The 26,402-nt window shown below is 38.7% G+C and overlaps 1 protein-coding gene across 1 annotated transcript in view; it reads left to right on the top strand.

Moving 5' to 3' along the window:
- MACROD2 (mono-ADP ribosylhydrolase 2) overlaps positions 1-26,402 on the top strand; it is a 1,996,248-nt gene that overhangs the window by 1,770,900 nt on the left and 198,946 nt on the right. The window contains exon 9 of the mRNA XM_054724198.1: positions 22,226-22,307. Coding sequence (XP_054580173.1) covers positions 22,226-22,307 — 82 coding nt within the window. The remainder of the gene's footprint in view (positions 1-22,225; positions 22,308-26,402) is intronic.

The following is a 26,402-nucleotide window of genomic DNA, read 5'->3' as shown; positions in this document are numbered from 1 at the left end:
GGCTGCTCTAATAATCAAATTGGCATAAATAAGATTAACAACAGAAAAACAAATTTAATTACATATGTACAGGGGCCCCATAAAATTATAAGACCTACAGGCAGTCAGGAAAAAAGATGTATATGCCATCCTGAGCTAAGGAGAAGGAGTAGGGGTCTGGGAATTTAAAGGGGAGGAGGATGATTCATAGGAAGTTCGGAAGAGCAAATGTTGGTAAACAACATTTCATGACATGCAGAAACAACAGGACATTTAGAAGACTTTGATCTCCAGGCCCTGCCTAGTCCCCCCTCCAGCCTAGTGCAACTAGTCCATAATTTTGTAGTTATTTCTGGTGGTAGTTCTCTTGCAAAGGCAGGCCATATAACTAAATTTTTTAGGTAGTCAAGGGTAAAAGTTTTAGGTAAAACTTTTAGGATAGGTAAAAGTTTTTCTTGAATATTCTGGGTCTTGATTGCCTTCAACTCAAAATAGCCCACATGCCAAAGTGGCACTTATTAGGGATAACTGTTATGAACCCTTTCATTAATTTATTCTTCTCAATTTCCCTTGATTTTCACATTAATGGGAATAACAAAAATACACCCCCAAAATCATCATATTGGTTGATTGGCCATTTTGAACATCATAACTAATTCTTGTTTTAAATTCTAATATTATTTATTTTTAATGTTTACATAAAAGAGATGGCTAGATAGAGATATAGACAGACAACTTTCAGCAGTGTTGGACAGACTACACACCTCAAGCTTATTTGGGACATGTGATACTCTCTATCTCCTTTGCCTCAGGAGTTTGCTTCATTTGCTTGCAAGACAGTTTGCAACATCCGACTTTGCTTAATATGTCAGATACTTTATTTTTTAATATGAAGATTAATTGCCCAGAAGAATTTGACTAGAGGTCGACTATGTTCTGAGGCAGAATTATTTAGCAGGATATGCATCAGGAAAGGAGACCAAAGACTAGCTTTTAATCTCAACTCTTTTCCTTACCACCTGGTGGCACTTAACTGACTGTGTAACAGCTCTTCTGCCATACTCACCTTATTTATGAGATGGGTGGGACTGTAAATTGGTGAAACTACTATGGAACACATTATGGAGGTTTCTTAAAAACATTAAGAATAGAATTACCATCTGATCCAGCAATTCTTCTGGGTATTTATCTGAAGAATATGAAAACACTAATTTGAAAAAATATATATATGTACCCCTATATTCATTGCAGCATTATTTACAACTAGAGGCCCAGTGCATGAAATTTGTGCACTCAGAGGGGTCTCTCAGCCCAGCCTGTGCCGTCTAGCAGTCCGGGAGCCCTCTGGGGATGTCCGACTGACGGCTTAGGCCCACTCCCCATGAGAAGGTGGAGAGGCTCTCACTACTGCTGCTGCGCTTGCCAACTGTGAGCCCAGCTTCTGGATGAGTGGCATTCCTCCTGTGGGAGCACACTGACCAAGGAGGCAGCTCCTGTGTTGAGCGTTTGCCCCCTGGTGGTCAGTGAGAGTCATAGCAACTAATCATTCCACAGTTTGGTCAATTTGCATATTAGCCTTTTATTATATAGGATAGCTAAGATATGAAAACAGCTTAATGGTTCATTGATAGAAAAATGAAGAAAGAAAATGTGGCAGATAGATATAGATAGATAGATAGATAGATAGATAGATAGATAGATAGATAGATAGATAGATAGATAGCCCAGCCAGCATGGTTCAGTGGTTGAGCATTGACCTATGAACCAGGAGTTCATGGTTCGATTCCCAGTCATAGCATATGCCCAGGTTCCAGTGTGAAGTATGCAGGAAGCAGCTGGTCAATGATTCTCTCTCATCATTGATGTTTCTCTCTCTCTCTTCCCTTCATCTCTGAAATCAATGAAAATGTATTGATTTTATTGATAATGAGAGAGAGAGAGAGAGATACAATGGAATACTTACTCAGCCACATAAAGGATGAAATATTGCCATTTGCAACAACATGGAGACTAATATGCTAAGTGGAATAAGTCAGACATAAAAGGACAAAAAACACATGATTTCATTCAAATGTGGTACATAAAATAAAAGAAGTAACAAAAAAACTGACAATAACAAAAATCTCATAGATACACCCTCTAACTGGGAATATTTTTAAAAATAAATACTATAATATAGGTAGTTACCAAAGGGGAAGGGGGAAAGGAGAGGATGAATTGGGTAAAGGGAGTCAAATACATGGTAGTGGAAGGAAAGTATACTTTGGTAATAAGCACACTAGAAAGTATACAGATATCAACTTATAATGTTGTATACTGAAGCTTATATAATGTAATTAATCAATGTGATCTTAATAAATTAATTTAAAAAAAAAAGAAATGGGGCCATTTATCATACCTCTCCTCTGGACACCACCAGTGTAATAGCAAAGTAAGATGAGGTAATGGACATGAAAAACACTTTGACAATTAAACAGCTTTATGCTGATGCCAATTGGCATTGTCATCAAGCATTTATTATCACCATTTCCTGATCCTTAGTAACTGATTGGGTTAGAACAAGTATAAAGAAGGCAGGAACTCATCTCCAGTAGCTGACTCTAGTTTTACATAGGTAGAGTGTGATTACTACTCTTCCTACATGTACAGTCTGAGCAGAGTAACATTTTTCATACGCTTTATACCAATTCATGTTCGGGTATTGCTACAGTTATGTTAATTTTATGTGATATTTTCCCTCCAGTGCTTTTGCTTTGGAAACAGCATAATAAAGTGACTTCTACTAAATAAATAGGCTGTTCACAATAACTGATACTTAAGTGGATTTATGCGGAAATGTTTGGGTGTCGCAGACCAAATTAACTGGCTGAAAATCCATTAACTTCAAGGCTCCAGCTGGATGTTTAGGATAATTTCTGAAGTACAAATGTAAAAGTCATGGTAGAATTTTCTTTAGCATATGCATAGAATTTCTACCATGGGCCCATTTAAAAAATCAATATCATAATAATCACATCAAAGTGAAAATAACAAAGCATTATGTGCATGATCAGAAAGCTGCCACTGAAAGTCCAGCCACTCCAGGAAAATGAAAGCTATGCAATTAGCGCCTGCAATTTTCTTTGCTCCCTGACGCCCTGCATATTATGGCATATCATGTTATAAAAATTTTAAATTAGGCATCAGCAATGACTTCGGTTTTATAGCATTAAAGTTGGAATATGAAGGGTTCTCTTTCATTATTCATCCATCTCTACTCTTGCCTTATATGAATAATCTTAGCTTCACCCCTCACAACCCACTTCACTTGAGCATTCTCTCTTAACAGCCATCAACCTACTACCCCCTGCCATCTGAATGCAGATATTTGAATGACAAAAATTTACACTGCTTAAGAAAAAAACTATACATAGGAACAAAAACCTAGAACATTTACAAGTTTTGCTAGTGCTGCCAACAAAGAGACTGACAGACTCAGTGAATCAATTGGCCAGGACTGCCTCTGGTGACATTATTTAAATCCCCTAAGAGGAACTGACCTGCCAAGGGTCATAAGGGACACTAGGACAGTGTCGCTGCAGTCAGGAAGTTTATAATCCAGTTGGGAAACATGATCTTATATAATACAAGGCTAATATGCAAATCGACCAAACAGCAAAACCACTGGTGGCTATGACGCTCACTGACCACCAGGGGCAGACGCTCAACACAGGAGCTTCCCCCTGGTGGTCAGTGCGCTTCCACAGGGGGAACACGGCTCAGCCAGAAGCCGGGCTCATAGCTGGCGAGCCGCAGCTGCAGTGGTGGGAGCCTCTCCTGCCTCCATGGCAGTCAGACATCCCCTGAGGGTTCCTGGACTGCGAGAAGGTGCAGGCCGGGCTGAGGGGATCCCCCCCCAAGTGCATGGATTTCGTGCACTGGGCCTTCAGTAATCAAATAAAATATCATCATCAGTGTATCAACATCTCTCTTTCTCCTGGGTCCATGTAATTGCTTACGTTTAATTGAACACTTGCTGTGCAGTTAGCACTTAAAACAGATCATTTTTTATTCCTTGCAGCAGTCTTGTGAGGTAGGTGATAGCATAATCCCCATTTTATGGACATGAAAACTAAACTGAGCTTTAGTTAGGTTAAGTAGCTTGCCCAATGTTACAACACAGCTGGTAAGTCGTATCAGCAGAATTTGTAAGCTCCAAGACTACAGTGTCCACCAGGCGCGCGCGTGTGTGTGTGTGTGTGTGTGTGTGTGTGTGTGTGTGTGTATGTAAGGGATTCTCACCTCTTTACAGTAAAATATCCTTGAAAACAGAAAAAATTATATTTTATAAGTATTAAGTACTCCATAGTCTCTGTCGTTGCTTGCAGAATTAAGATATGCATTCAACTCAATATTTGCTGAGTGCCAGCTCCATCTTTGATACATAGTGATATGTAAAAGGATAAGGAAAATGACAATTCAATATAAAAATTCTTCATTAATGTACCAGTATACATACCAGCAGCATATTTTTATCAGAAAGATCATGATGAAGAATAGGATTTTTTATATGAAGCATAAATGTCTGTTGCAAGAAGACTATTTTACAAAAATATGGTCAAATAATATTCTGATAATAACGTAGAATAATAGTAGATAGATCACACTTGATGGTATTGATTTATGCTATCACTTAATCAGCTAGTAAAACTACAGTTCTCAAAGTCAAGTTTTGGGAGTATATTGGGTTCAATAGTGTACCTCAAAAGTTCATGTCTAACTGGAATCTCAAAATGTGACTTTTTTGGAATAGGGCATTTGCATATGTAATTGCTTAAATTAAGATAAGCTCACACTGAATTAGAATGGGCCCTAAATCTTGTGACTGGTGTTCATATAAGAAGGCCATGTGAAGACCATGTTAAGAACTACTGATCACCTGCATAGAAATGCCCAGTGATGGGAGAAAGCTTTTATAAAAAATTCTGATTCCTGGGTGCCACTCCTAACCTCAAATCATTGTGTCTGTGAGGAGAGTCAAGAATCGGCATTTTTAATTGGAGGTTTTATGCTTACTAAAGCTTGAAAACTATGACTTTTGAGAATGTGAAGATGTATAAGGCATATAACTCTCTCTGCTGGGTGTAATTCTCGGTCAAGGAGCTGAGTTGTGTAAGGTAACATGATAAGGGATGCTATATTTTTTTAATTTTTAAAAATATGTTTTTATTGATTTCAGAGAGGAAAGAAGGAGAGAGAGAAACATGAATGATGAGAATCATCGGTTGGCTGCCTCCTGCATGCCCCCTAGTGGGCATTAAGCCCCTAAACCTGACATGTGCCCTGACCTGGAATCAATCCATGACCTTCTGTTCATAGGTTGACACTCAACCAAGCAAGATAATCTTGTGATGAAAATGTGCTATAGACAGACAGAGACATAGAGGGCATTGTGAATACAGGGGTAGTACATTAGATAAGTGTGTTAGTGATTCACAAAATTTTATTTTGGCCTCCATCTTCAGTATACACTAAATAACCTGGAGATGTTAGTAACAGGTTTGCACCAGAATAAGCCACACTTTGTTAAGAGTGACAACTACCATGTATTCAATATTATTCTGTGACAATTACTTCACACACATCACCCCATTGAAGAGTCCAGACAACACTGTGGTATCAGTCTATCATCAGCCTATTTTACTGATGAAAGTACTGACATTAGAGGAGTTAAGCAATTCGCTGGAACTGACAAGTAAGTGACCAAAGTCATATACAAAATCTGTATGGTCTGAATTGAAGCCTATACTCTTCAATCTTTCCCTTTCTACCATAGAATAGAGCACCTTCCTTGTTAAAACCAGGTTGCTTGTCTAAAACTAAGTCTGTCATTTGGATTGGCTGAACTTGAAGTCATGGGTAGGCATGCCATCTATTCCAGGAGCCCCAATTATATGCAATTAGGGAAAGAAACATTTGTATACTAAATTAGGCATGAATATATAATTGAGTAGAATTTTTTTTAAAAAGTGAATGAGATTTTAAGGTAAAAGATTCATGTTTAAGGAAACTTTGCAATTGACCAGAATTTCTCAGAACATCATCGGTGAGCTGGGGTATGTAAGGATCCTCATTTAAAACTCTCAGCATTCTAGGCTACTCTATGGTAAATACTGTGAAGTAATCTCATGGACTCCCTCATTGGTTTAGTCCCACACTGGACTGCTTGGGATGTCACAAACATTTCATTAGTTTGCTTTACTTAGTCCTTTTCAATTGGTTCCTACATTAGATTGCCTCTCCCAATATATTCTGCAACATGGAGGCATTTATACCGATACTAGAGGCCCGATGCACGAAATTTGTGCAAGGGGCTTGGCCCTCGCAGCTGCGGCAGCTGCCTTGCCCTCGCAGCCCTGGCTTTGTCCGGAAGGTCATCCAGAAGGACATCCGGTTTAATTAGCATATTACACTGTTATTATTATAGATATTTACTTAATGGAGAAACATTTTTTCTGTCATCTGAGCCCCCTGATTTTTATTCCTAGTCTATTTTCCTAATGCATAACAATGAGAGTGTGGTTTTAGTACTTTTTTTTTTTCTATTCAGAACAACATAATTTCTAGATAAGGGAACAAATGATATTTCTAGTACCGAGCAGAATCAAGAGCACCATGTAAGCCCATGCCCCATGCTGTCTAGAAAGGAGTTATTCATTTCATATCTGCTGGTTGGCGAAGAACCTGGCTAAAGGTCAGAGCTGCTGATTGACACAGAAAACAAAGAGGATGCTGCATGACTAGACTGTATGGTAAACTCATAGGATAGCAGCAAGATCCTCAATGTCAAGGAAAGAAAAAACAGCAATATAATTAATTTCCTGAAAACCAGGACTGTTCCAAAGTGGACCCCAAACAAGATGAAAGACTTATGGCTTCTGCACATGGAGTTTCCCAAATATTTAACCTTGGAGTTAAGCACACCTTAAATAATGTGTTTTCCATAATGGGTGTGTATGTTTCCCAACTTAGAAATTAAATTCAATAGCAAAATAGAATCCTGGTTAATGTTGTTCAATGAACACATCATCAGTGGGTCTTTCCAAATACTTTTTACATATGTTCACAAAATTAAATTTTCTCCCCCCTTCCCAAACTTCCCCAAAGTATAACATAGGGGATCAGTTTGCTTGTAACAAGTAAATCACGCAGTTAAATTCTATGGAACAAGTTCATACTTCAGATGGAAAGTTTCCTGTGGATATTGGCAATGTTATTTTAGGAATGTGTCTCTCTAAGCAATTGAGCAGTTAGTTACTCTAAATTGTGCAAATATGCCAATTACATGTTCATATCTTTGTAATTTGAGCATGTTCTTTCCTGCTGAAAGATGGTAGCATAGAACTTTTTTAGATATGGCATACATGTGAATAAAGCATTGTTTTTCTAAAAAAAAAAGCAAACAATGTATTTTTACTGATCTTAACTTTTGACCTGTAACCAGCATTAGAGATGTCAGTGAAAATAAGGACACAGGCACTGCAGCCTTTAGTATCACAGATGCTGCAGCAGAATCAAATAGATTTTTAAAGGATTACAGCAGCAAACGTTACATAACTAGTCTCAGTATAATGGGTGGGACATCTGTTGGCTATTTTCAGAAAGCTGTCATTCTGTTACCCTCTTTTAAAATGCTCTTGGTGAGTACCTGACTTGTTGTTGTTGTTGTTCCTTTTTTCCCATATGCCCCCAGTGACTAAAAGGTTAACATGTAGGTCTATGTTCTAGTCTTGTTTTCCTATCCTTTATTTTTCTGTGGGGAAGGGTTGTTATTTTGGTTTCGTTTTTTTTTGGTTATTCCTTTGTTGTTTTAATTTTTGTTTTGCTTAAAAAGACAAATAAAAGGAGTGTCTTACCAAATTTAGGATAATAATATTTTGCAGTTAGTGTTCTGGATGCTCTGAGCTCACACACATAAAACCAAACCCCTCGAGTCCAGCACAAAGTATTCAATAACTATTAGTCTTTTTCCTCTCCCTTTTCTTCCCCTGAGAAGATGTAATTTTTATAATGGATTTGGTCTTAAAATGTAGAGTTTAGAAGACTGCATTATTAACAATAACTATCTATCATCTATCTATTTATCTATAATCTAATCATGCAAATGTACCAATATACCAAGGGACACTTGCTCTATGTCACTAAGTCATGATTCTCTGGGGAATGGTGTTCTATTCCCAAGGAGGGTAGAGAGCCATTTGCCAGGGAGGACTTAAAGCCAGTTGTAAAGCAGAGCCCATCTTTCTAGATCAACAAAAATTGGGAGGAGAAATGTTGTTTTTGTATATGCAAGCATGAACATTTAATGCAGTCCATTAAACAAAGAACCATGTGACAAATAAAAGTTTGCAGAGGACACTTTGGGCATCATCGAAACTCCCCAAGAAAGATTTAACAATCCTCACAGGTATTCTCTGATTTTTTTTTTCTTTAAAAATAAAACTTAATTGATAAAACCACTAAAAGTAATGAGTTTGATTTTCAAAATATGAAGTGGGAACCAGCCTATTTGCCTATCAGGGGATGGCAATGTATTTAGAAAGAGGGAAGGAGGAGAATAAAGGCTACTTCTTCCAGGGAGAGAGCCAGGGGCCAACCCTTCTACCTTTTTCTCATATTTTCTTTCCTTTGGGGGACCCTGTGTCAGAGAATTGTGGTCATCAGACCATTCAAAACCTACTTACTGGTCCAGTGGAGAAGTAAAAGGGAGGCCTTTCTCTATGCCCTTCTGTCGGCTACATCAATTGCTAGGTAGAAACAGGACTGAAGTAAAAGGTGGTGTCTACCTCAAGGGTCTATAGTCTAGTTGGGCACATATTCCTTTATCTGACATTTAGAGAGAATTAATATAAAATAGCTACAAGTAGATAAAAACACAAGTAATTATCCATGGTTTGGAGCAGATAGTACATTTTAGAGGAGAGAAAGAGATGGTGGGGGTGGTGAGAGGAGTGACATAGATGAAACACTCCCTTTCCTCTCTCCTTTATACACTCCACAAAAACACCCACCCACACATGTGCCCCACACATGCAGGCATCTCTGATGTCACCACCCAGCCCCGAGGGACATTTTGGATAGAACGACTCTGGTTTGCTACTTCTTATTGTGTGAGGCATGAGCCTCTGGAAAATTACTCAAGAATGATTGTTCTCTTGGGGTTTGGGTTTTGAACAAAAAAAGATTCTTTCTTTGCAGGAGTGGGAGGGACACCAGCTTGAGAAAAACAGCTTTTGTCCTCACAAAATGCTCTTTCAGATGCTATGTTAATAAGCTTCCTTTGAACTATACATGGTGTCTGCATGGGTTTCAGATGCTAATGGAAATGTTGAGAAAATGAGAATGCACTGGACAGACGGTTTGCACAGTTATGCTGTGGCCCCATTCTGTTCAGCATCATGACCAGGCTTCAGAGCCATCCTGTGAGTTGGCATAGCATTTCCATTTTGAAGAGAGATTTTTTTATTTCTCCTGATGATGGCATTTTTTTTTTAAGATTGTGATTTGTTGGCAGTATAAAGCACTGTCCTCCATGGGAAGCTCCTAAGCAGCAGTGAATGACAATTCTTCCTTGAAATTTTTAATCACTGTGACAAAAAAACAAAAGAGTAATTATTAACTTTTATAGTTGAACTACCTCTGCAGATGTTCTTAATCAAAGAAAAAGGGAAGAATGTTCTCAGAAGGAGGAGTATGAAACATACAATCGGAGGTTGCAGCTAGGTTTGCTGGGTTGAAATGAGCTCTGCATGAGTGCTTGATAAACAATAGCTTCATCACTGGAAGGTAATTTCACATCACAGACCAAACTGAAAATTTTGAGTCAAAGACCTATTTCTGGCACTGTCTTCTCAGTTTATGGGTACCAGGGGCACTAAGTGAGTGATAGAAAAATGTATCTTAACCAAGTTAGAAGTGGAATCATATTAAATTAACCTTTGATTGGCTGGATACTGAGAGAGTAAGTTGATTTGACCAATTTTCTTCTCACATTTTGATTTGAGTTCTCTGTGAGCAGACCCTGAGACAAGGACTAGAATGCCTTTAGATTATGTGTGAGTGAAGTAGAGTAAAAAAGGTCAACACAGAGCACACAAGCAAGTTACCACCCTGAGCAACCAGAATTCCTTCCCCCACCCAGAGAGTTCACCCAAGGGTGATGAGGTGGGGGTATTTCAACATCACCTCCTGCCCTTCTTTGGTTGAGAGCTTCTAGGGTAGAGACAGTAAGTCTCCAAATTCCCAGCTTACTAGATACTTAATCAGAATCTCCTAGTACAGAGAAATCCTTCAGGCAAAGAAATACAGATGCTTGGTCATTCTCTGGCTTCTACTACTAAGACAGGAGGGAATATGATAGGACACCTCGGGGCCCATCATACCTCCAGACTACACATACTCATTTTCTTTTTTATAGATCTGTTAAAATCCATCTAAATAACTGACCTCTTACACAAAAGGAAATCCATGACTCTCATACCAAAATATATAACTACCATTAGAAAAAATAAATACATCTGTCAAAATGTATTTCTTTTCAGCTCTGGGCACCATCAGCCATATTAAAACAGATCTTACCTAGACTTGGTATGGCTGTCATGCACACTCACCCATGGATGGACCCAATTTCCCATCTTCAGAATAGAGGCACAATGAGCTTTCATAGAGTCTTTTCCCAATGGTGAGTTTCAGAGGGAACCCTGATCTCAACAAACCTGCTGCCACTTTATTTAGAAAACATTTATAGCTTGTGTTGACTTTTAATACTTCTTTAAAATGAATCCTGACCTCGAACCCAATAGTCAGCCCAACCACAGAATATGGTTGTGTCTCCACAAAGAGCTGATAGCAGAGTTAGCTGTTGGACAGACTTCATGTGTGATTGGCTGTTGTCATTTGTATCATTGGAAATGACATAGAAAGTGGATGTGAAAAGGAAATAATTCAAATTGCCAAAAATAGAGTGTTGTTGCCATAGGTGATGTTTTCTGAGAAGCAGGCTGAGAAGGAGATTGTGAGCAGGAGGTTTATTGGATGATGCTGGGAGTGGGATGAAGGGAGCAGGGTTGGGAAGAGGGGACATTGAACACACTAGGAGCTCTGAAGCCAGGGTGGTGCATCAGTTTGCTAGGGCAACCATGCAGACTGCCACAGACTCAACCGTTTCAACAACAGAAATTATTTTCTTACACTTCTGGGGGCTAAAAGTCTGAGATCAAGATGTCAATAGTGTAGGTTTCTTCTGAAGCCTCTCTCCTGGGCTTGTAGATGGCTGTCTTCTCCCTGTGTCCTCACACAGTTCCCCATGTGTGTCTGTGTCCTGATACCCCCTTCTTATTAGGACACCAGTCATATTGGACTAAGGCCCATCCTCATGATCTCATTGTAACTTAATTACCTCTTTAAACAGCCTAATTCCAAGTACAGTCCCATTCTGAGATATTGAGGGTTAGGATTTTAACATATAAATTTTGGGGGCAGGGAATTTAGCTCATAATCAGTGGCCATAATTAAGGAAGGGGGTCCCAGACTCTGGAGTGCTGCCTTAGCCAGTCACTGGGTGCTGCCTTCCTTCAGGAAGATGGTTGGTGTGGGTAAGGTGCTCTTTCCAGCAGAGGACAGTTCTCTGAGAGGGTCTCTTCAGTACTGTGAGTTACTCGCACCTCCAGCAATGGGAAGAATGATGGCTCTCATTCTGAAGGGAGGGGCAGATATGTAGCACACCACGGCACCCTTTCCAATTCTGAAAAGGGAATCTGTTTTTTATCTTTTTTTTTCTTTATTGATTACGGTATTACATATGTGTCCTTATCGCCCCATTGCCCCCCCACACACACCTCCCCATTCATGCCCTCACCCCCCTAGTGTTTGTGTCCATTGGTTATGCTTATATGGATGCATACAAGTCCTTTGGTTGACCTCTCCCCCTCCCCCCCGCTCCTGCCTTCCCTCTGAGGTTTGATGGTCTGATCAATGCTTCTCTGTTCTTTATCTTTGACTGGCATTTTCCCCAGGATCATTTCTTTCATGACCAGGGCCATGCCAGCATTTAGAACTTCAGGTCATATACCCTTGTGTGTGCCTCTGTCTCTTCTGTGCTAAGCATATGGAACAGCTTCAAGGACCACGGCAGATGTGTCCATTTGTGAGGTTGTCCATTTTGATGGATATGACACATGCTTGGAAATTAACTTGTATGAATGAGCCTGCAGTGCAAATCAAAATAACTCTTGGTTCTTTAGCTACATGGCCATTTTTTCTTATAGAGTTGAAGAAAAGTCAAAAAGAGCAATTTATCAAAACAAAACAAGGAGACTCTGAATTGTGCTGCCACTGAGCAATGACAAATGAACTGAGTTTGGGAAGAAAAAAACAACAACTACAGTATCCTTTTTAAGAATGCAGAAATGATTTTACAATGCAAAGATGCCCTTTGAGTGTTTATGGATTTAAAATGCCCTCCAACTTATCCCAACGTCATTGGGAACATGGAGAGGAAAGCTTTCCTGTTCTCTAATGTGGAGATTTAAATGATAAATCTTCTGTGCTGCAGTGCACAAATCTGAACATACTCAAGACCATTAAGAACAAGAAGAATGATATTTGGTGACATTTGATAAGGAAACTAAAATATCAGGGCAGAGTCTCCTGTAGGGTCTTGTGAAATCTTGTCCACTGCTGCAGCCCAACTGTTCAGTTATTCTTTTTTCCTTTCTCTTGTTGGCTGATATGGCCAGACCAAAAAATAATAAAAACAATAAAGAAAAGGAACTGCTTTATATATAACAATGGCCATTTTTGTAAATGTTCTTTTTAAGATAGAATTCCTTAGCAATATCAAAATTGGAATAAAATGGCCTTTCAGCATACCGGTTCAAAAAAGGTGCTACCAATGTTCTCTAACTGGCTCATACTTTCCCTGACCTGTTTAAAAGATCAGAATAGAAATAAAGGACTCACCAAGTGAGCAAGTGAATAGTGATTGTATCTATACTAGAGGCCTGGTGCACAAAATCTGTTCACAGGTAGGGTTCCTAGGCCTGGCCAGCGATCAGAGCTGGTCAGGTTTCCTGCCTCCCCCTTCCCTCTCTCCCTCATCCCTCAGTACCCTGCCGCCGCTGCTGGTTACCCACCATGGTCCACACCACCCCCTGGTGGTCAGCGCACATCATAGCGAGCAAGCAAACTCCCAGTCTCCTGGTCGAACTCCCAAGTGGACACTTTGCATATTAGCCTTTTATATATATAGACGCCAGGACTGTACTAGGTATTTCAGGTGCCTTATGAATGATAACTTTACAAATAAATAAATGATGTTTATGGAGCATTTACTATATGCCAAACCTTTTACCAAACATTTTACATAGAGTATCTCAGGTGGTCATTATAGCCAACTGTAGCAGGTAGGGTTCTAAAATTCTCCCAAGATTCCCATCGTCCAGTATACACTCACCTTCTCAGAGTTATTAAAAAAATAACCTAGGTAATGCTGTGAATGGATTTGGCAGATGTACTTAAGGTTCCAAATCAGTTGACCTTAAGATAAACTATCCAGGTGGCCTGACCCAATCACATGAGTTTTTAAAATCTGTGTGTAGATGTCTGATATGGAGGAACTCAGAGATTCAAAATCAAGAAGGATTTGAAATGCCTTTGCCAGCTTGAACATAGAGTTGGCAAGTAATGCAGATGGCATCTAGAAACTGAGAATGACTCTGAAGTAATAGACAGAAAGGAAATGGAGACGTCAGTCTAGGACCTCAATTAACTAAATTCTGCCAACAAGAACAATGAGGGTACCAGTTGAATTTTCTCCTCCAGACAAGAATTCAGTCCAGATGACCCCTTGATTTCACCCTTATGATGCACAGAGAACCCAGTTACACCATGCTGGACCTTTGAGCTACACAACCACGAACTAATAAGCAGGGGTTGTTTTAAGCACAAGTTTGTGGTAATTTGTCAAATAGCAATAGAAAACTAATATACCAACCCCCACTAATATACCAGCCTCCATTTTATTTTTATTTTTTTTAAATATATTTTTATTGATTTTTTACAGAAAGGAGGGGAGAGGGATAGAGAGTCAGAAACACTGATGGGAAAGAAACATCGATCAGCTGCCTCCTGCACACTCCCTACTGGGGATGTGCCCAGCAACCAAGGTACATGCCCTTGACTGGAATCGAACCTGGGACCTTTCAGTCCACAGGCCGACGCTCTATCCACTAAGCCTAACCAGCCAGGGCCCAGCCTCCATTTTAGAGATGAGGAAACTGGGCTTAGGAAGGTTAGATGACCTGCTCAAGGTCACAGAGCTGGTACATGGTCGAGTCCAGGTTGGAATATAGGCAGCTGTTTACATGGATATGACTGGTTGTAGGAGACAAAAGTCTATGATGCTCTCTGTCACCTGCTCCCTTTTGTGCAAACCTTGTCCAGTCTCATCTTGAGTGTGGTGGCACCTGTGAATATGATGGGGTAGTCATTCACACAATTAGGTGAAAGAGACTTTTATAGATGCAATTAAGGTATTAAGCAATTGAGTTCATTAACAGGGAGAGTAGGCTGACCTAATTAGTTGGGCTCTTAAAATGAGTCTAGAAGTTGGAGAGGAGAAACCCATAGAGACACAGTCTCTCTGGCCTGGAAGAAAGTGTTCATGTCCTGAACTGCCTTTCTGGGGATCCAGGCAAGGATTGCAGGTGGCCTCTAGGAGCTAAAAGCTGTCCCTGGTTGACAGCTAGAAAGAAAATCAGGATCTCAGTTCTACAACTGTAAGGACCTAGATTCTGCCAACAACCTAGAAGTGCTTGGAAGAGGACCCCAGGTAGGCACTGCAGTGTAGCCAACACCTTGACTGCAGCTTTGGGGAGCCTGAGCAGAGAACTCAACTCTGTTGGGCCTGGACTTTTCACCTATGAGATAATAAACAATTGTTGGCTCAAGCTACTAAATTTGTAATGCACAACAGAGAACTACTACACTGCGAGAAAGGCAGATTGCTCTCCTTTACTCCATTTGAAAGGAGGGGACGGACTACGGCTCAGGGAGCCCAACTTCTTGTTTCTGTTCTTCAATTAATCACTAGTGACCTCATCCCCTTGTTCCCTTATTGAACCTTGATTTACTCATATCAACCAAGCAAGCTCCGATGGTGCGGTTCTTCCACCCCTCTCAAAACCTGTCCTTATACAACTTTGATACTTAAACCCTGAAATTTAATTCACTTATTAGCAGTAGCCACTGTTTTATGAAATGCCCCAGTATCCAAGCCTGCATTGGTGAGGCTATTGGGTTGTCTGTTAGGAAGGCTGAGACTTTATCCCTTACCCATCAGGCTGCACTTACACAGGGCAGCCCTCCATTAGGCCTTAGTTAAAGCATTATTTGCATGCACACCAGATATTTGAATGTTTTTTTCATTTGTCATTGGGGAAGCAAATTACACTCATCAGAATCCATTCATTCTCCCAGTATCGCTGAACACAGGATAATCTTTGCTATGTCAACTGCCCTAGGACCGGTAGCTGTGAAGAAAGGAGGTGGGCTACAGATATTTGAAACCTGCTTCACTGTGTAACACTTTTCAGGGGCAGTGGATGTGATGCTAAAAAAGATTAATAGAACTATGTCATCACGTTTATGGGGCATAAAACACCCAACTGTGGATTAATGGATATCCTGGTGAAAGAAATACATCTTTACTCCTTTATACCTTGATGGGTGAGCTACAGTTGGCATCAGTGGAAATATATGGAGAGGTTGACTTTAGAAGGTCAGCTTTAAAAGGACTTTTTTGACCTCTAAGTCAATGAAAATAGATTTTTGTTGTTGACCAAGACAACTGTAAGAGAAGACTTTCAACCTTTAAAAAATTGTTATTGAAGTGTAACATACAGAAAGGAACACACATCCTAAGTGCACTGCTTGATACATTTTTACAAACTGAACACATCCATAGAAATAGCACCCAGATAAAAACAAACAAAAATATCCCCAGGATTCCTGGCATTCCCCTTGGTCCCTTTCCACCTACCGGCACCCTGAATCATTGCTAGTCTAACTTCTAACAACGTAGGTGATTTTGTCTATTTCTGTAATATTTTTTTAACTTCATAGAAGTGGAATCATCCAGCATGTACTCTTGTTTTCTGGACTCTTGTGTGAATAAATTACAGTTTATTTATCTATTCTGCCATTTTAGGCATTTAAGTGGCTTTCAATTTGGAGATACTATAATAGTGCTGCTATGAACATTGTGGTGTGTATCTTTTGGGGAACATATTATGCACATTGTTTTGGGAGTAAACCTGGGAGTAAAATTGCCCATAGTCTATGTGCAAATTCAGCTAATTTAGTAGATAGTGCCATAGAATTTCCCAAAGTTTTTGTATAAATTTTTACTTCCAAAAGTAGGATATGAAAATGTTGTTAGTCCATATATTTGCCAATACTTAATATTGTCTTTTCATTTTACAAAAGCTTTTAAAACTTTTAATACATTTTAGTTTATAGGTGTTATCATGGTTTCTATTGTGAAACTAATAAGCACCTATATGAAAACATCAATACTGGGCTCAGAAGCCATTGTACTCTGCATAGTATCATTGGATAAGATGACGGGTAGTAACAATAAATGACTCATGTTCTTTATATAGCTCTTTTCCACTTTGTAAAAGCACCCAGACTCCTCCATAATTCAGTTCTCAGATCTTCTGAAAAACATAAAGGAAACGCTACCTCCTAAAGAAGTTAATTTCTGGTTCTGGAACTAAACACCCTTGAACAATATCTGCCATATACTTACATTTTAGTCAAGTCTGTTTGCTGGAACATATAGTACACTGTAAATATTTACAGAGCTCATATTATCTATCAGGACCTGTGCCATGCACTGGAAATAAAGATGAGCACCACTCAATTCTTCATAAGGTTTAGTTTAAGATATAATAAGGACTACAGTTAATTCCTAGAAAGATGAATATTGATTTTTGTATTACTTGCTATTATGTTTTAGCCTGAGGATCCATCTGAGTTGACTAACAACTGCCTTTTGTATTATTTGCTATTATGTTTTAGCCTGAGGATCCATCTGAGTTGACTAACAACTTGTCCATTAAAAAAAAGTGTGAGCCCTAGCCAGTTTGGCTCAGTGGATAGAGCATTCAGCCTGCAGACTGAAAGGCCCCTGTTTCAATTTCAGTCAAGGGCACATACCCCGGTTGCAGGCTCAATCCCCAGTAGAGGGCATGCAGGAGGCAGCCAATCAATGATTCTCTGTCATCATTGATGTTTCTACCTCTCTCTCCCTCACCCTTCCTCTCTGAAATAAATAAGAATATATTTAAAATAAATGAATAGATAGATAAATATTTGTTTTTTTTAAAAAAAAAGGGTGAGTCATTTTAAGTACACAGAGTTGCTTTAACTACCAAAGAATGGTTGCACACTTTAGGAAGTTCACCAAGAAACTGAACAGGACCAACAAAAGTTTATCTTGAAGGAAGTAAATGGAACTTGAGTAACCTTGGCAGGTTAAATGCCTCCAAAAAGGAACACTGTTATTATTTTTTGTCCTTCACTGTGTTCTCCTACATGATCTTCAATGATATGGTATTAAAGATTAGATCAGGCAGAGTTTAATAAGAGAAGCTGAATCTTGTGGGTGGAATCGAATAAGGGAGTTGTTATAGGGATTAGATTTTATACAATTATAGGTGGAAATGGGAAAGTTAATGTTCAGAAGGTATGATTAGCTGAGCAGAGCAAAACTGGTGAAGAAGTCTATGGAAGGCCATTGCTTTTGCATCTGACCAGATCTGGAGTATGTCAGCAGAGTAGGTAATCAAGGGGCAGGTCAAGAGATGGTCAAGAGGAAAGCTGAATGCAAAGTTGAAAAGAACAAGGACAAAGTAGAAGCTATGAGGGCAAACTGGAACTCACAGGGACAGACTGCTACATGCATCTGTCTCTCAGTGCATGGCACCCGCAAACTGCAATGCCCTGCAGAAGGAGCTGGTGTCTTTGCAGCAGAGGTGCACATGTGCCCAGCCCAGGACTCAGACAACCTAAGGCAGGGGAACCAGCAAGGGTTGCAAAAGCCAAGAGCCAGCTGATGATCAACATGCACATGACCTGCCCAGAGCCTGATGCCCTGTACTCACCTGCCTAGTGTAGTGGCTGTCCTCCCAATCTCATGGAAATTTCTCTGTGGCCAACTCTAACCCAGAACCCAGAGAAATGTAATTCCAGCTTATCTAGGTTGATGGGGTACAAAATGACCACAGAGATAGACTATAACTGGGGTTAAAGAATAAATAAAAGGAGCATACAATTCAATCCTTTCTTTATAAAGACATGAAAACTGCAGCCCAGTGAGCTGGTGGCTTGTCCAATGTCACAGTTCTAGTGACAGGTATGTAAACTCAGTCCCCATGTGTGTTGAACTGGGTGATATTACAGAAAGAACTGTGGACATGAAATTAAGACGCCTGAAATTTTGCCACTTATTAATTGTTTGACCTTGGGAAAAATACTCAGTTCTGGATTCAAGTTTTCTGGTGAGAGAATGGCACCTGAGCGAGGCCCAACACATTGAAGGTGCTCAGTTAATAGCTAATGAATAAATGAATAAACATAGTCTCTCAAGAACAACCATTTTATAAAATTTTTGAAGGAAGTGCCTACCATAAAAGAAAAATTAAAGCCATTGTTACATATTCCACATATTCTCATGAAATTTATCTGGAGCAAGAATGGACACAGGTCAGATTTCCAATCTCTCAATCGGTCATGTAGCAATTAGACTTTCTATATTTTTTGTCACCCCATTGTGGCTTCTACTGGATCTATTCAGTCTGAGCTTTTCAGCAGGATCCCAGTGTCACATAGCTGAAACACAAAGAATCCCAACAGTGGCAAGAGGAAGAAGCTAGAAGAATATCAGATCTCTAGAAATGTATTTCTATGTTTTACTCACGAATCTGCAATTTGGGCAGAGTCCAGCGGGAACAGCATATCTCTGCTCCAGGTGGCATCACCTTGGGTAACTCAAAAGTCAGGAGCTAAAATCATCCAGAGGCTACTCACTTTCAACTAGGCCTATTGGCTAGAACTTCTGCATGTGGGTTCTTCATGCAATATCTCTGCTTCCTCCTGGCATGGTGATTGGGTACAAGAGTGAGCCTCCAAAGAGGGTCAGACAGAAGCCACATCATCTCCTATGATTTGGACTCAGAATTTACATGTCATTTCTGCCAGAGCTACAGACACTCCCAGATTCAAGAGGAGGGAATAAAGATTCCGTGTCTCAATGAGAGGAGTGTTAGCATCACATTTTAAGAGGAGCCTGAGGGACCGGACACCATGCTGCACACCATCTTGGAAAACACAATCTATCACAAGCACTGATCAATACCCACCACGAGTTTATGAACACAAGGCTTTTAACCCAAATGAGGTCTTGACTAACAGAGACTATGCTTTTTCACACATATATAAATGTATTTACATATGCATACATAACAAGTACTTGGTATGTAAAGTTAATTATTGGATTCATCTTGCTTTTGAGATATTTTCAGTGTCATGCTAGAAGGCCAGGGCAGGGAACTAGGCCACTCAATTAGTTTAAAATAAAGTACCTTTTCCTCATCATCTACCTTCTCTCTGGAAAAATAAAATCAGGTTGCTGAATTTGGGACTCATACCATTTCCATGGTAACAAAGCCTAAAATGTTGAAAGTGGATTAAATTCTTTGCAATATTTAAGAAATCTGCCCTAGTAGTCTGTGAAGTATTACCACTAACCCTTCTCCATACAAACATGCATGTGTACATGAGTATTTTTAAAAATTTGATAATTCATACTAAGTGACAATAAAAATAAAGGAAAATGTGTAGAGATGAGATTGTCCTGGTTGGTCTTCTTAGGTCTGTTATAAGTTAAATTTTCTTTTTTTGATTTTTATCTCAACTAAATGGTTTTAGAAATAATCTGACTACTTGAAGCCTCGAGAAAAAGTCAACCATCATAGGTACAGGAGTGAGAATAATTATGGTGTTTGGAAACAACAAGCAGCTCAGTGCAATTAAAGAGTAGAATATGTCTAAGACAAGTCTTATTTTTAGTGTTAGAACTCTTAATTATGTAGTATTTAAAATATATAAGAAAATACAGGAAATTATATGATAACAATGTACTTATCCCCATAGTTATAGCTATTATCCATTTGCAATATTTTCTCTAATCTCTTCCCCTTCTAAACAAATAAAATATTAGCTATTCAGTTAAAGACTTACTTGTTCATCTCTTTAGCTTCCCTCCCTCCCCAGAAATAATCAGCATCTTGAGGTTTGTGTATGACATTCTTGGGTATGTTTCTGTATATTCATGCTTATGAATGACTCCCTTACTTGTTGTATCTTTGTGCCTTAGAAACTTATATAAATGGTATCATAGAGTATATGTTCCGTTGGAACTTGTTTCTATTGCTCAACATTATAATATTTATCTTTAGTCACAGGGCATAGACATGCCATAAGGAGAATATAGACTAGCATTCAGTATTGCACAGATAGTCAATCATTTATGTAACTGATTTTATAGTTCACCTGGAGAGTAAGTTGATTGGGATGATTTTTGCATTTGAAGAAAATGTTATTGATATGCAGAAAGAACTGGATACCAGAAACTCAAGTGAATACAAGGAAAAGAAAATAAGGATATTTGCACACCACTCCCTCCATCTGGGGAGTCCAGGTGCTTTCTCTTAAAATCTATAATATGCAGGCAGTTACTGGGGCTGCATGTTGTTTGGTGATAATACCATAGAAGTCCAGTAAGTGCCCCAGAGGCAGTGTATCTAGATGTGGGTCTAGACTTCTGTAGGGATCAAAGAGCCACAACTCTGAGCTTCCATCAGGGAATCCTGGTGATTCCTTGTGTCCTACCCCTCCCTCTTCTCCTCCCACCACTGTAGATCTCTCCTGCTGGGAACATTGAACTTGGCTAGCATAGGTCTGAACCTCACAGGCTGGAGAGCTGAGGGGCTAAGAGGAGGATGTCCATTTGTGTTCTTTCATGTCCTGCCATGAGCACATCCCACTTCCATTCCTTACTGTCCTGAAAAATGCCTCCCTTGATGTTCTTTTCAATTACCAGTTGTAGTTTGATAGATTAAGTAATTTTTAACTTGTGGTAGATTGTTACAATAAAGGATCTAAAGGGGTGTTTATTTCAAGGCACGCAATTGAGTCACTGATTCAATATCAGATATATGAGAACTATTGCCCATACTCCATTTCTCTCCTCTGCTTACCGTACTTTCTGAATGCTCAAAGAAACTCCTGACATGCAGAAACTCTCTCAAAGCAGAAAGGAGGACTGCACACACAGTTTACTTTTGAAGTGACATTTACTTATCCCATAATACTTACTAGATTAAAGTTATATTGGCCTCATATAACTGTCAATTAATTGTATTTTATTTCTGTTGCATTTTTGAATATGTTAAGCTAAGAGCAAGTGACTTCATGCAAATTAAACTGGAAGAAGCTTTTTAGTTATACTCAAATACTATCAGGATTGATAAGTATATTTATTTAACAAGGGTAGGGCAAAGAGCTTTATTTACTGACATACTTTATTGTTACTCTGCTGTACACCTCTCATGTGCCTGTTTTATAAGACATAAAGTCTAGGTATCCTGTCAGAATCTTAGATCTTATTATAGCTCACTGTAAACTGGATTATTGTCATTTATCATTTCTTATTTGATTTATATAACATCTTTCCAAGAAAAAGTCCATGGGCTTATTTACATAAAAAGTACACACATAAACATACACACACTCATACATACACATGCTAACACACTCACACACACATATACTCACACACATACTCACACACACATATAGTCACATACACATACACATACACAAACTTGCTCACACACACACATACATATATACTCACACACTCACACATATATTCACACACATATACTAACACACATACACATACAAACACTCACATACACACTCATACACTTGAACTTCACTCAGTGCTGTCGTGTAGCTAGCAGCACAACACCAAAAATCTGTAGGAGGACTTCCCATTTGATTTTTGCTCTAAGACAACGTTCTGGGAAGGCAGTTGCCATATTTCCTTTCACTTTGAGTGTTTATCGTTTGCCTCTAGGTGGATCGAATCATCTTCTGTGTCTTCTTAGAAGTTGACTTCAAAATCTACAAAAAGAAAATGAGCGACTTTTTCCCTGTAGGTAAGTAAAGCAATTGCTTTCCTTTGGAATTGAGGATTGAAGAAATGGAGGCATCACTTATATTTCTATTTCATTTTGCATCTTAAAGATGGTAACAAATGTGGTATCTGTGCACAGGTCACCCAAGGGAACTTGTATCATAGTTTTTAAGAATTTGGAGTGATGATAAAAAATCTAGGCCCGAGATCTCTGTCCCATGAAGTCATTGTGTCATCTTGGGGACGTCAATGCGTCTCTTGAGTCTCAGTTCCTCACATCAAAAAAGACAGATTTGACCAAATAACTTCTAAAGGCTCTTCCTCTGGCACACAATGGCATGATCCATGGTTTCTTCTCCACACTTATAAATTGTCCAGGCCTGTGCCCACATCCACCATGTTAACACCTTTGATGGAATGTCTGAGGTACTCATTTATGTTTGTGGCCAGAATATAAAGTGTTCCTGCATTACATCCCTCCTCCCAATTTTCTGGGCCCAAATTACAATGAGGATAGCAGCACTTTCTAGGGAAATCAGAAAAAGGTACTCTTCATCTTATTTCACACTTGTTTTTGAGAATGTAGGTGAAAACTCCGGGTTATTATTACAGAACCGCGGGTAATGGCTGTACATTGATTGAATGTGCCATTGGACCTGGTTAAGTTGAATTATTTCCCCCCACTGTCTTCTTCCAGCTTATGAAGGCTGATATTTGTTTAATACCTTGTTATTTACATGTTGCCTTAAAGTCACAGTGACCAAAGCGCTTTCCTCAGCCACAAGAAATTCCAAGCTACAGGGAGCCTTTCAGAAGGCTTTCCTTTAAGGTTTTTATGGCCATTTGAAGTGGCTTTTCATGTAACCAGTGACTGGCAATAGGAAGGGGTGAGTGGAGGGTGCTGGTACACATTCACCCTCTTAAGCAGGCTATCAGAGACACACAATGAAGAGGACACCCTAAGAGCAGATCTGAGCAGCTGAAGGCAACTGCTGGTGATGTCCAACTCTGTGCTAATTTCAAAGTGGACTGAGTCCTTCCGAGTAATTTGAAGTCCTCTCTAATTGACAGGTAAATTTGCCAAATGTATTTAAGTTGGGATATTAACTACATTATTTCCCTATCTAGAAAGTAATGCACATTTTTAAATCAATCTTTATTGTTGAAAGTATTACATATATCCCCTTTTCCCCCCATTGACCTCTTCTAACCCGCCCACAACCCACAACCCAAGCCTTTACCACCCTATTGTCTGTGTCAATGGATTATGCATATATGCATACAAGTTCTTTGGTTGATTTCTTCCCACCAACCCATTCTCCCCCGCCTTCCCTCTGAGATTCCACAGTCCATTCTATGCTTCTATGTCTCTGGATCTATTCTGTTCAACAGTTTATTTTGTTCATTAGATTCCACATATGAGTGAAGTCATGTGATATTTGTCTTTCTTTGACTGGCTTATTTTACTTAGCATAATACTCTCCAGGTCTCTCTATGCTATCTCAAAGGGTAAGAGATTCTTCTTTTGTACTGCTGCATAGTATTCCATGATGTAAATGTACCACAGCTTTTTTTATCCATTCACATACTGATGGGAACTTGAGCTGTTTCCAGATCTTAGCTATTATAAATTGTGTTGCTATGAACATAAGGGTGCATACATTCTTTCTAATTGGTGTTTCTGGTTTCTTAGGATATAGTCCTAGAAGTGGGATCACTGGGTCAAATGGCATTTCCGTATTTAATTTTTGAGGAAACTCCATTTACTCCATAAATTTGGAAAGACTTGCATGTGATGAAGAAGGGGATTATGGTTGTGGTCTTTTTTTCCCCTCCTCTTCCTTTCCTTTTTCCTCTTACCTCCTCCTATTTTTTTTCACCTTTATTTTTTTTAGCAACTAGCTGTTTTGCAGACAGTAACACACTTAATAAGTAACACACTTAACTATTTAATAGATAGCTATTGATATGAGTTGGATTTAATAAATATTTTTTCCTGTAGCCCAATGGCTTATTTTTTCTGCTTTATTCTTCTTGTTTTATCTTTTCTCTTTATTTCCTGTGTAACTACAGCAAGATATTTATACCTGCACTTCTGCATTTTAAGTAGTCTTTAAAAAGTTTGTTTATGTAAACAATGCAATTTGTCATGGTGTGTGGTGTAAATATTTTCATGTCTTGTCAATATCACACAATATTCTATAAGATTTTATAATTTTTTTACTCCTTGAGATGTTTATAAATGATGATATAATTTTCATTTTTATGTCTTCTAAGATGAAAATATAATTTCACTCTAACATAAGATAAAAAAAATTGCATAAGTATAATCCATTATATTGAAAAAAATCTATCCATTAGCAGGTATTTCCAATGATGCAGAGCCAAAAATCATACAAAATTTTTAAAAATGAGACAGTTTTAGTGGTTTAGGATGTATTAATAACTATGCAAATAAATGGTTGTTGAAAAATTGCTATTCTAAATAAATCCAAAATGCATTTTAATACTTGAGCCACTGAAATAATAATAAAATCATCTTCAATTTCACATCAATGCTTTAAATCATGGCATGTTCATGAAATTATTTTCAGTGCACATTTATAATAGCAAGTGCATTTTAAAACTAAATGTCAAAATCCCCCGAAATTGTGAAATATTTCTACAATGCTGAGTCAACAAGCCATTTGTAAATTCTAATTATTCCATATAAAATAAGGGTAAGATCTAATGGAATATGTGACTGCTAACACAGTCTGTCCAATATTTTAATTTATGGTTAATTTATAACTATACCATATTTGATTAGAATATAATTTTTCTGACTTGCCATATAAGCTTCCTAGTCTGACTTATTCAGAGTATCTCTAATTAGTCTTCTTAACCCTTTCCAAAGCAATAATGATAATAGTTTAAGGGGAAAAGGTCTTTTATATATCAAACCAAATTTCTATGTTTGGGGTAATCATATGTCTTTAAATTTCACTATTAGATACCTGAAACAAAATGTATGAGAAAACAATGCAAGTTAGGCTAGAAAAAATCATATTAAACATACAACACATGCATAAGTACTACCTAATATTAGTGATAGGAATAACAGATAACATTTATAATTACTTTCCATTAGCCAGATACATGGGCCAAGTCAGTTAAGCTTCATAACTCTAAGACAGCAGGCACTATATTAACGCTCCCTTTTAGATATAGAAAATTATGGATACTTGAGAATAATGAGGTATACAGCTAGGAGCAACGGCGTTATATTTTAAAATTGACAATGACATCTGTCACTGCACAAGTGATAATAGGTTAATTTCCTCAGAACATCCTCAGAGAAGAATGGATTCAACTTTGCAGTTGCATTTAGAACATTGAGAAAGTCTTATTTCTAATTTCATCTAATGCCCATCATTTTTCAAAGCTGCCATGCTTCTCTTTCTTCTAATACCTACAAGTGTCCTCATGAAATCTTTCCTAATATGAGTCAAATTGGTGATCTCAAAATTAAATCCCATCCAAATCATCCAGTCAACATGGTGCTATTACCTGTAGGTGAGCAGGAAAGTAGTTGCCAGGAAGTCAAAAGACCTTATAGCACAGCCACAAGGAAAGATGGAAAAGCACCTGTATTAGTTTGCTAGGGCTGCTGTGACAAAGGACCACAGATCGGGTGGCTCAAACAACTGAAATGTACTTTCTCAAATTCTGGAGGCCACAATGCCAGGATCTCGGCATCATCTGGTTTAGTGTCTTCTGACATCTCTCCTTGCCTTGCAGATGGCCATGTCCTCTGTATCTTCATGAGGTCTTCCTTCTGTGTGTGTCTATGTCCTAATAACCTCTTCTTATAAGGAAACCAATCATATTCAGTTAGGGCCCACCTAGCAACCTCATTTTGACTTAATTATTTATTCAAAGACCTTATCTCTAAATACAGCCACATTATGAGGTAATGGGTGTTAGGATGTTGACATATATATTTGGGGGTAAGGGGGTACAATTCAGCCCCTAACAAAGCCAATCGTGGAAATGTAGTAGGAACTTCAAAGGAAAGAAACCAGTAACATTATTTTCCAACAGTTTTATATCTTGCTGTTGGTGAAGCACATTTGAC

Source organism: Eptesicus fuscus, chromosome 12, assembly GCF_027574615.1.
Source record: "Eptesicus fuscus isolate TK198812 chromosome 12, DD_ASM_mEF_20220401, whole genome shotgun sequence".
Lineage (NCBI taxonomy): Eukaryota > Metazoa > Chordata > Mammalia > Chiroptera > Vespertilionidae > Eptesicus > Eptesicus fuscus.
Note: the sequence above shows the minus strand (reverse complement) of the source record. Positions and strands in the feature narration are given on the sequence as shown.